A 12,613-nucleotide genomic window follows, 5' to 3' on the forward strand; every position below is an offset into this window, starting at 1 on the left:
ACTACATCATTAATTGTCCAGGTAGGACTTTTGCAGACAAAACAGAGACAGAAACTTTTAGAATTTACTCAAAAAAAAAAAAGGAACACTGCGTGATATTCAATCATCTCACAAACAATGCAAGCTGCACGAGAGAGGGATGGGATTGTGAGTGAAGCTTTCTGAGTTTCATTGTGATGTGGCAATTGGCAATTCATTGATCAGTTAGGGCGGGTTTGTGTGTTTGAGCAAAATATGCGAACTTGGCACATCGTCGACTGAGTCGAGCGTGCACATGTGGCTCATAAAGAGTTAGTTCTTCCTAGCACTATAGCTGCACTAATGGAAGCCCAAATCAGATAAGAATGAAACTAATAAACCACAAATGGTGACAAATTGACTCTTGTCATTGACAGAACAAAAGCACTCCACATACACTTTGGCATTCAGCATTGCTCTAAACCTCCATGAGAATATTCCTCTAGAATGCCCTAAATAAAAATCAAATATCACCAGAATTTCTTCCTATTGCGCTAACTTTCCATTAATCTTCACGACATCCATATGTCTTGCAATAAAGCATATGTGTTATAATCTTCAGGATAAAAGGTGGCAGATTGCATCAAAGATAAAGAAGAAAAAGAAGTTGGGAGAGAATGGGGATAGGGGGGAGGAGAAAACAAGAGAAAAACAACAAGAAAAACAAGAACAAAGAAGAAAAAAGAAGGAGATGATGATAATGATAACAACCAAGACAAAGGAGAAGGTATTAAGAAAGAAGGAGACAGAGGAGGAGCAGGAGGGGTAGAAGAAAAAAAACTTCTGGTTGGAGTACCTGGGCAGGTCTGCCAACATTTCCGCCCCTTCCCTGCACCGGCCCGTTGTTCCAGGCAGCCGGCTTCTGCTGCTGCTGCTGCTGATGAGCTGATGGCGGCTGACTCCTCATCCCTCCCGTGGGGCCGTATCCCATGTGATTACTGGACTGTGTCTGGTAGGACGGCGACTTCGCCACCGGGGTGGGGCTGTGAGGTGACCGCCCCGCAGGACTGAGCGGCGCCCCTTTGGGTCCTCCTGACGACAGTTGTGGAGACACGGCTCTCCCTAGATCAGAGTAAGTGGCACAAACATTACACATGAGAATCGCTGACATATTTTGTAACTCTTTTGAGACGCCTCTTTTTTGTAAGATATTTTCACTTTTTCCATGTTGATCATCATCACAATCATAAAAGGTTTATAGGTATCTATGGCTTGTAAATGCCATGACTGCAGATACTACATGTTTGATTCACCGACATTATAATCATTAGAACCCATTTCAATACGGTTGCTTCAAACCGACGATTTGGAAAGCATGGGTCTACTCAGTCTAAACCTGCCATAGCCGCCACCTGCCATCATAGGCGCCGGAAGTGGGGGGGCAGGGGGGGCGGCCGCCCCCCCAATCCAAAAAGTGGGGGGGCAAAACGCATTTTTGCCCCCCCAAAAAGCCCCCCCCCAAAAAAAAAAAAAAGAAGTAATAATAATGATAATAAAAATAAATGAAAAAACAAAGAAAATTAAATAGATATGTATATATATGAATAAAAGGGAAAAAATATGGCTACAAACGGCAGCTTTTGGACTGTAAAATGTCAAAATTTTCAAGCTCGCTCGCTGCGCTCGCTCGCATCCAGCAGTTGAGCCCGGTGCGCCTCCCCCTTAATTTCTAAATCGAAAAACATAGCCACGACGGCAGTTGTTGGACTCTAGAATGTCAAAATGTTCAAGCTCGCTCGCATTGAATCGTTATGCCATTCTCCTAATGTTGCTGACAGTAATTGCCAGTAGTTGCGCCCGATGCCCCCACCCCTTAATTTCCAAAGCGAAAGATAAATATAGCTACAAACGGGAGTTTTGGGACTGTAAAATGTCAAAATTTTCAAGCTCGCTCGCTTCGCTCGCTCGCATTGAATCGTTATGCCACTCTCCTAATGTTGCTGCCAGTAATTGCCAGCAGTTGCGTCCGATGCCCCCCCTTAATTTCCAAAGCGAAAGATATAGCTACAAACGGGAGTTTTTGGACTGTAAAATGTCAAAATTTTCAAGCTCGCTCGCTTCGCTCGCTCGCATTGAATCGTTATGCCACTCTCCTAATGTTGCTGCCAGTAATTGCCAGCAGTTGCGTCCGATGCCCCCCCCCCCTTAATTTCCAAAGCGAAAGATATAGCTACAAACGGGAGTTTTTGGACTGTAAAATGTCAAAATTCTCAAGCTCGCTCGCTTTGCTCGCTCGCATTGAATCGTTATGCCATTCTCCTAATGTTACTGCCAAATTGCCGGCAGTTGCGCCCGATGCGCCGCCCCATTAATTTCCAAAGTGAAAGATAAAGCTACAAACCCCAGTTTTGGGACTGTAGAATGTCAAAATTTTCAAGCTTGCTCGCTTCGCTCGCTCGCATTGAATCGTTATGCCATTCTCCTAAATGTTGCTGCCAATAATTGCCATTAGTTGCGCCCGATGCGCCCCCATTTATTTCAAAGCGAAATATGTAGCTACAATTAAAACTCCAGTTTTGGAACTGTAGAATATCAAAATTTTCAAGCTCGCTCGCTTCGCTCGCTCGCATTTTATTGTTATGCCATTCACCTTATGTTGCTGACAGTATATAATTTGTCGATCGTTTCACACCGTCATTCCATCCATGTAAGGAAAACTTACAATGTTCCTCAATGACTGCGTTGTTGAATGTATCACATTCCGTAATGTATATAATTGTAGTCCCATTATTGCTCACGCACACACGCACAAGCATAGTACAGACCGTCAAAATTACTTTATGGTTCCCCCCATGTTTCGACCCACCGTACGCCACTTTACATATATATATATATATATAATAGATGTGTGTGCGTGTGTGTGTGTGTGTGTGTGTGTATGTGTATATTGTGTAACATATGCATGGTCTAATCTTGAGCCCCCTCCAATGTTTGCCCCCCCAATCCAAAACTGCTTCCGGCGCGCCTGCCTGCCATATACAGCCAATAAACACAATTTCCCACCCCCTCACCCGAGAGAAAAGCCTTGTAAACAACCCTTTCTATAGCAGCCACCTGTCTACAGTGAACACTTTCTTTGTCTCCCTTGGGTGGCCACTATAGACAGGTTTGACTGTAGTATGGTTTGCTCACATGCCACACTTTCAAACACATGCTGGCTATCTCACCACTGTAATCTGTTAAAAGCTGTACAGAGCTGAGACATCTTTCCATTCAACACAATCTTCTCCAGAATGAGTTTCACATTGTTCTCACGTCTGAATCTAACCCATGTACATGATGGTAACACAGGTTTCAGGTACTGCTGGAATGATCCAAATCTTTAGGTGTTGTCAGCTGATAACGAAAAAAGTATTTAGCAGGAGCACACAAGGTCCCATTGCAATGATTCTCTTCATTTTCACAATTTACAACCTAATTGATTTTCTTTTCATTAAAAAAAAAACACTTAATTTTGAGTTCTGCTGACAAAGGTAATGTCCAGCATTGTATATTTTGTGCATTGCTATTCTGACAGAAGTCATTCCTTCCTTACTTATTTTCCTCCTTATACTGGCAACTGGATACACCATTGCAGTATTTGATGTGTCCGTCTTGTTGGAATCTTTGTGTAGAGTAATGTTCGATGTGCAAACTTATGAACAGTTTAATGTAAGTGACTCGAGATATCTCAACTGCAAGAAGGTACAAACACACTTTCTGGGTTTCACGATAATCAATCAATCTCTGATGTGCAGTTTCTCCTTCATCGCAGGTCCATCTGTAAATTTTGATACGCATGACATACTGTTGTCATGGCAACAAGAGGGCACTGCGTCTTCGGACTGACCTGACTGGGGTTCCCTGAGGACCTCGAGGTAGGCGAAGGGGATGATGCCTGCCCTGCCTCCGACCCTGGCTTCCCACCAGTTGGCATCGATCCGCCTCACCAGGTCTATGATTTCTCCCTAGGAATGACCAAACACAGAGCATTTGACATGTTGCAGTGTTCACTACTGTACCTACATTACATGAACCACCTATACATTCTTCACAATGATGTAAACATGGCATTTTACACTTTCTTGAATGCATGACAGGTAGAATATAGTGATAATGATAATAATGATAATAATGATAATAATAATCGTACTATAATTCGAGCAACGTTTGTCTGTCTGTCTGTTTGTTCCTCTACTCCTCCCAGGTCCTTGGTCCGATCTCCATCAAACTTAGTGGGTAGATGCAGGTTCACCGCGAAATTGCCCTTGAGGGGTTCATTTTTGGAAAGGTCAAAGTCACTGGGGTCAAAGGTCAAATAACTCTTTTTCGCTACTTCTCCCAGGTCCGATCTCCATCAAACTTAGTGGGTGGATGCAGGTTCACCACGAAATTGCCCTTGAGGGGTTCATTTTGGGAAAGGTCAAGGTCACTGGGGTCAAAGGTCAAATAACTGTCTTTCGCTACTCCTTGGGATTCCCCCAGAAATATCCTCAATGGAGATTTCCCAGGTGTAGGCCTACATGTACTTGGGACTGCGATAACTTCATCATAGCCCCCCCCCCCCCCCCCCCCCATGCCCCACTTCGGCTGATTCAGCACTCCACGGGTACATTGACTAGTAATAGTAATAATGATAATAATAATGATAATAACAATGATAATAATAATAATAATTATCATTATCATTATTACTATTATTATTATTACCGGAAAACCAAGATTTAATCCGAAATTATACAAAAATACAAATATATCAAAATTGTATGCAGTTCAAACAATAAATGCAGTGTATGAATATGATAAATAAATACTGAAAATCAAACATGCCAAGCACAGAATTATATTCCATATATGACACACAATCTAACTCTCACGATATCATAAGAATACATAAGAACATTCTATAATCAATTCACACATTCCTAATCATTCTGTAGAATTATGTGATTCTCTGGACTAGATATCCTTTCTTTGTATCAAATTATCTAATGTCAAACTATCTAAAGTCCCTCTAACACATCTTTTTTTTTTTTTTTTAATTTAATGGAGGACAGGTGTGTTTCCTATGTTGGCCTTTAAATGATTCTTGCAACCAATGGGAAACACTCACCTTGTTTACTGACAGCTCATTGGCCGTTTCACCCTTGAACTTGTACTTGGCTCTTCCCTTGCCTTCAGCACTCGGTGTGTTCACCTCCAAGTTTCGAGCTTCCTCTATGCTGGTGACAACCTGAGAGAGGATAGATTCACTGCTGTAAATCATGGATACCTTAGAAAGGAAAGATCTAGATATGGTGTCGCATCTTGTGGATACCACAAATATCAACAAAGATATAGCCGGGTTGATCCCTCTCATATTCTCCCTGTCTATTTTTTGTCTCTTTTTAAATTGTTTCATTTTAATTACAAGATTTTCGTCTCTTGACTTTTTGCTCAGTCGCACGTTCCCTCAATTTCATTTTTAATCAACCTATGATGTTCTGTCTAGCCCATACTTGAATAATGATTTCAACTTCCCTTCACTCAATGCATGTGACTGATCACTCTCATTTTGTGTATAATATAAATCTTCTGCTTTTACGGGAACATATAGAACATCTAATAAGCTATAAAATTTGGGGGCCTCTGAGATGTTTTTTGCATGTACATTATTTCAAATTTTAATCCTTTCATGCGCAATTGCAAATTCACTACAGCTCTCCAGACTTACAGCACCGCAAACTTTCAGAGCAAAAGTGAAAGGAAGTAAAGAGTTGTGTGCCCTGGGGGTCAACTCTTTAACTCAAGAGGCACTTTCAATAGTTTTAACTTGCCAAGCTTCTTCATTAGCGTTCAGTAATTCCTCCCAAACTCTAACCAAGTTGTAAAGTTAGCTTGTCCACTTTAGGTGAAGCAATGTGCCTCAGTTCAATGAGAAGACCAACATGACGTATCTGGGATTAAGGGGATTTATAAGTAGTCTCTATTCATTCACGATATCTTCCTTGACATTGTATGTGTCAATCAGCACACGAAGCAACTCCAGCAAGCTTACAAATTGGCGAACGAAGCGCAGAAAGGGTTAAAGGAAACCCAAACACAAAGAGACATGTAGATTGAGTGAAAGCAGCAACATTAGTAGAACACATCAGTGAAAGTTTGAGGGAAATCGGACAGTCGATGCAAAAGTTATGAATTTTTACAGTTTTGGTGTTGGATCCTGGATGAGGAGACTACTAAAGATTATGACATAATTATGTGTGAACAAAAATAAAAAATAAAATATACAGGGAATCCCACAAAAATTCATTTTTCATGAAAATTAAGCATTCCATCAACTTGATACTGACATACGTTAAGGGCAGCAATTATTCCCCCTGCTTTCTGAAAGCGGTTTAATAGTCAAGTGCTCTTTCATTATGATAGAAAAGTGCCTTTAAGAGGAATTCCGTTTATATTTCCTTTATATTGACTTTGTTGTCCACACATGCGTCATAATCTCTGGTAGTCTCCTCATCCAGCGGTTCCAACACCAAAACTTTAAAAATTCATAAGTTTTGCATTGATTGTCCAATTTTCCTCGAACTTTCACTAATGTGTTGTACTAATGTTGCTGCTTTCACTCAATCCACATTTCTCTTAGGGTTTGGGTTTCCTTTAAGGCTTACCTCCACATAGCTCCTGGGAAAGATGCCCTTACTTCCATGGTGCTCGCCCTCAAACCAATTCTTATCCACTTCTCTCGTCAGGAAAATTGTATCCCCCTTCTTGAAACTCAACTCTCTGTTAGGCAATAATCAGCATAATAATGTGTAATAATTTTGATGTATGTATGTATGTATGTATGTGTGAGGATAGACTAACAGTCTGCAAAGCAACTCAGAGTAAACCAATATGACATCGAATATCTGAGTTCAATTGAGTCCTCTTAATTTTTTTTTTTCCCGCACAAATGCAGAAAGGATTCTACAAAGCCACACATGGCAGACTTCTTTTTGCTTCATCATGCGCTGCTTGACACATTCATGGGGGTTTATTACATGTACATTATTGACATTTTCTTTTCAAACCAAAGGGGGGGGGGGGAAGCATTATGGTTTTTTTTTATGATTTGCACACAGCACATAACCTCAGGGAACAAAACCTGCTGGTACACAGTCACTGTGGCTATACAGAACAAGATCTCGAGGGCGAGTTGATCATGACACTGAAACATACAAGACCTAGATCTAGCCATCACAGGTTTGTATTCCAAGGCTCCAGCCATTGTGCCTGTATGACTGTAACTACCCCCTCTATGGTGAGAAAATGCCAATCTCACAAATATCAAAGTCAAATCTCTCAAATATCAATGCAAGTCCACTGTATGAATATATAGGTCTATTTGTCACTACAGTTTGAACAGAAACTGATGAGGATTGTTGGAACAAAAGAACAAAAAGTCATGGTAAAAAAAAAAGGAAGATAAATACATTGTACTACCCGATTCAGTAAAAAAACAAAAACAAACAAAAACAAATACAACAAAACAAAAACATGTTTGTGGTTTGTTGTGGCATCTTCTCATAAACAATATATCTTGTAGTTCAGTGCTGGTATTTCATTGGGCAGAATCACAAATTTCACTCTTCTTTCAGCCCTGTATTATATTGGTCACATATCACTGCTTATCTTGGTTCCATGACAGGCAAAAATCTCAATAACAATCACAAAATTTTAACTGATCCTTACATGTCATCACATGTCAGAGTACAGGCAATGTGCCCATCTCAAATTGGCAACCGTTTTGCATTTTTGTTTTCTGATGTTGAACAGATTTAGTAAATTCAACCAGTTCCAGCTAATCTGTTTCCACTGTAGGAGATGCAGTTAAATTCAGGAGTTGCCAATTTGATGAGGAGAAAATGATCTTTTTCTGCAGCAAACTTATCTGGGGGTTGACAGGTTAAAACAAAAGCTACGTCATACAACAACACTGTTATTATCAAAATCTGTGCTCTTACAATTTACATTAATTACGTTCCTATGTAACATACAGTGTATACTCTGTTCTGATGCAAAAAGAAAGATTATAAAAACGAATCACAAAAACTGCTACCAGAACCATCATTTAATCACTTTTAAAGAGACATTCACTACTTATATTCTCAATGGCACTTGCACAGCAAAGTTTAACTCTTTTTTTATTTTATTTTCTGTATCTATTTCACTTTGTTCATTGCTGTCCAATCCAGGATTCTGTTGAACATCACTAACTAGCACGTCCTGAAAGCTTGCTTATCACTGTTACATATCAGGACAATCTGGACATGTTTAACACAAAGCATTCATTTACACAGATACTTTAATAGTGTATAAACTTACTTCTTGGACTGAGCTGTGAAAGGGTACAGTGCAACAGCACTAGCTTTTGTAATCTGAAACGACAGGGGGAAAATAGAGAAACAGAAAAAGTGAAATTAAAACTCGATATTCGTTCATAATGTGAGACAAGCATGCCAACGTCAAGAGATAAAGGACGACTCTAGACAACAGCCACAATCACCATAAAATACTAGATGGACAGGCACATTGAAATGACACAGAGCAATGTAACATATATATGTATATATGTGGTGTGTCATCACGTTACCCAATATAAAGTCAAAGATCATCAAAGGAAGGAAAAAGCTGGTTTTGGCAGTATAATATTTACTGTTTCCTGACTTTTTTCTTGTGTGTATTTTCCTTGCATTGAAGCAGGGAAAAATATATATTGACTTTTAGCTTAGCATCTGGAAAATTCATATATGTTAAAAAAAGGAGAAAAGATTCTTCCTATATAATATGGTTTTCATGATAACGCATCAAATATATAAAATACATGTCTCTGTATAACAACGTTACTACAATATCCTACAATTTTCGTGCAAGGTACTGATGTTTCAGCACAAAAGTAGGCAACCATCAACTGAAAAAACTGACAGAATTGATCATTGCAGCTGGTAAACACGCTGATGATAAAGGTCTAATACTGAAGGCACATTAATGATAGCATGAAACAATGAGACTATCCACTTATATCACTAACACAGACCTGACAGTTTCACAATTATAAGTACAACAATGAATGCATCATTATGATTTGTACAAGGCTACACCACGTTTCATTGTACTCAAGAGAATGGAAGAGCAGTACATTTTACATTGTCAAGAGGTACACATATCTATTGAAAACAATCATGCAGTCTCAAAGGCTTTACATGCATCCATTAACATTTTGTAAGACAATTCTCTAATAGTTCACCAAGTGAAAATGAATATTGTACACAGCTACCTTAAGCTGAAACTTGCACATGTAAGACCACTTAAAAGTAAAATGCATTCATGTATGAGATCAATAATCGCACATTACAACTGCTAGAGTACTTGAAAGATGTACAATTGTATGCACACTGCTTTCACATTGCAGCAAGAGGGCAGCACAAAGAGCAGTCAACCATTAAACAGCACGACATGCCAGTATTGAAGTGGATCACTTTCTCTGGTGGCGGTCAAATGCTTGACCTTTAAATTGCCACTTTGGACTAATGGTCAGTGATCACCCTGACCTTTGATATCAAACTGCTTGGACCTTCATTCAAGGGTGCTGAAGAAGGAGACAGACAGACAGATAGACAAACAAACAGACAGACAGAGGTCCCACAGAACTAATAAACACAGACTGTAAAGGTATGCCAAATCCCTATTTACAGTAACCTACAATAATGAGAATATTGTGTACATACACTAACATACCTGGGATTATACCTAAATTTTTTAATGCAGACAATTTTTTAACCACAGAAATATATGATTTATAAGGTGTTGTCTCACTGCCTGATTGTTCAGAAACAGTTTGTTCAGCAACTTGCATTCAATTATCACGAATGCTCCTAAAACATATGTTTCTATCAATTCAATTATATTTCATTTTACACTGTACTTTAAAAACCTAATTAATTGCCTTTCATGTTTACTGGAATGTTGCTTTGTATCTATTCTTTTGAAGTATTGTCTCTTTCATAAAAAAGAAAGTCTTCATTCAGTCATAACTGAAAATGAATCTGATTTCTCTTCATCAAGTGCAGCTGTGAGTTGAAAGCATACTGAACATACATCACTCTCGGTTTTTTTAAAAAGAAGAAAAAATGAGGAAAACAATATGAAGTATGAAATCTGAAGATGGAGAGGAGAAGTACAAATATGCAGTGGTACAATAATGATGGTGCATTGCTGTTAATACTGCCAAAGCCTGCTATTATTCATCCACACGACAGATAAATATTGATAGTGCATGTGCCATGCATTGTTGGCTCGTATTTGTGTCTCTTTGATCTGCATGCAAACACTCAATTCTATATAATTCTTTCTACAGTCAGGTTTACTATGTCATAAATCCTTACATCAATAAAATTTAACACAACTATGCAAGTTACTCATGACGGCTAAACTATTAAAGTGCTGCAATGTACAGACATCTGTCTAATATCACCTTCATCATTATTAATGGGTTGTATGTTTTCAAATTGTTATTATCAACAGGATTTTTCTATCAAAATTCTATCTCCACTGTATGACCATTACTGGAAGAAATGCATGATTTCTTCCCTTTTCTCAGTTTGTTTGTTTGTTTGTTTGTTTGTTTGTTTGTTTGTTGTTGTTTTTTGGGGGGCGGTGGGGCCTCGACTATCAATTTTCCATCATACCGCACAGCCTAACAAGAGACCCGCGGGTCTAGCGCTCACCTGAGTATCGCAAGTTCACCTTTCACGCAGTCACTAATCTAAATTATTCACAGCTCTACCAAAATTTGACCAGGCATTCTGAAGTAGAAGATGAAAATGTACAATAAGGGCCCAAATTTTTAAAGATTCCTTAATTTGGGGGATTGGGGGCCCCCTGGGGCCCTCTGGGTGGGGCATGGTGCCCATTTTGATAAATTGAGATCCTGACCCCCTAAGGATGCTACCTGCCAAGTTTGACGAAAATCTATCATGAGGTTTTCAGGAAGAAGATGACAATGTACGATTCAGGCCCCCATTTGGACCTACCTAACCAACCCCCCCCCCCCCCCCCCTGCCCCCAAGAGGGGCACCCCTGGATCTCCTATGAACAAACTCGAAACTACAGTCATTAATGTACTCACTCATAGTATTATCTTAGCTGTATAACTTCTGATTCTAGAAAATTTTTAACGATTCCTTCATTTGGGGGGTTTGGGCCCCCCTGGGGGCCCCCTGGGTGGGACATGGTGCCCATTTTAACAAATTGAGATCCTAACCCCTTAGGGATGCTACCTGCCAAGTTTGGTGAAAATGGGTCATGGGGTTCTAAAAAAGAAGATAAAAATGTACAATTTAGGCCCCATTAGGACCCCTCCTCACCTCCCTCCCCTGGGTCCCAAGGGGGGCACCCCTGATTCTGCCATGAACAAACTTGAAACTGCAGTCATCAATGTACTAACTCATAGTATTAACTTAGCTCCATCACTTCTGGTTCTAGAGAAGAAGATTTTTAAAGATTCCTTAATTTTGGGGGATTTGGGCCCCCTGGGGGTCCCCTGGGGGTCCCCTGGGTGGGGCATGGTGCCCATTTTAACAAATTGAGTTCCTAACCCCCTAGGGATGCTACCTGCCAAGTTTGGTGAAAATGGGTCATGGGGTTCTCAAGAAGAAGATGAAAATGTACAATTTAGGCCCCATTAGAACCCCTCCCCACCCCCCTCCCCTGGGTCCCAAGGGGGGCATCCCTGATTCTGCCATGAACAAACTTGAAACTACAGTCATCAATGAACTAACTCATAGTATTAACTTAGCTCTATCACTTCTGGTTCTAGAGAAGAAGATTTTTAAAGATTCCTTAAATTTGGGGGGTTTGGGCCCCCCTGGGGGCCCCCTGGGTGGGTCATGGTGCCCATTTTAACAAATTGAGTTCCTAACCCCCTAGGGATGCTACCTGCCAAGTTTGATGAAAATTGGTCTTGGGGTTTTCAAGTAGAAGATGAAAATGTAAAAAGTTTACGCACGACGCACGACGGACGACGGACGACGGACGACGGACGACGGACGACGGACGACGGAAGACGGACGACGGACGCCGGACGAAGGGCGATCGCAATAGCTCACTTGAGCCTTTGGCTCAGGTGAGCTAAAAATATATACATATATGAAAGCAGGGAATGACATGAAACTTTCAATCACTGCCAAAATTATCAAAACATGGCACCCCCTCTACAGACTTGGGGGTTTTTTTTCACTTAGAGGTGGTTTTTCATCAAATTCCAATTAAAGTGGGATAATTTTCACAGACGTGTCTGTCTACACATTAATATTGCCTGCATGCTACAGATCACGCTGCAAATGTCACATCGATCAGAATGCATATTGCTAAACTCATTTAGCACAATTGTGCATTCATTCTGCGGTAATACCTCAACGCTGCTGTCAATTCAATTTTGCCTTCTGTCTGGGCAATGCGCCATTTGCTCGGGGAACTTTATTACTGTTGCAATGCAGAGTATTGCAATAGTTGCATTTACATAAAAGTGCTGTTGGTCATATAATGGGAAATATCTACACACCTTCCAATGACTATTTGGAACTATTTCACAATT

At 40.1% G+C, this 12,613-nt stretch overlaps 1 protein-coding gene across 1 annotated transcript in view; it reads right to left on the reverse strand.

The window, feature by feature from the left end:
- Positions 1 to 12,613, reverse strand: part of LOC139711295 (uncharacterized) — a 190,100-nt gene that overhangs the window by 31,074 nt on the left and 146,413 nt on the right. The window contains exons 22-27 of the mRNA XM_071623200.1: positions 8,344 to 8,396; positions 6,648 to 6,762; positions 5,858 to 5,933; positions 5,111 to 5,448; positions 3,848 to 3,965; positions 815 to 1,080 (exon numbers count right to left, since the gene is read on the reverse strand). Of these exons, the coding sequence (XP_071479301.1) occupies positions 815 to 1,080; positions 3,848 to 3,965; positions 5,111 to 5,448; positions 5,858 to 5,933; positions 6,648 to 6,762; positions 8,344 to 8,396 (966 nt within the window). The remainder of the gene's footprint in view (positions 1 to 814; positions 1,081 to 3,847; positions 3,966 to 5,110; positions 5,449 to 5,857; positions 5,934 to 6,647; positions 6,763 to 8,343; positions 8,397 to 12,613) is intronic.

This window comes from Diadema antillarum, unplaced genomic scaffold (genome assembly GCF_040938485.1).
Source record: "Diadema antillarum isolate AM-2024a unplaced genomic scaffold, OU_Dant_1.0 seq00001638_RagTag, whole genome shotgun sequence".
NCBI classification, from domain to species: Eukaryota; Metazoa; Echinodermata; class Echinoidea; order Diadematoida; family Diadematidae; genus Diadema; species Diadema antillarum.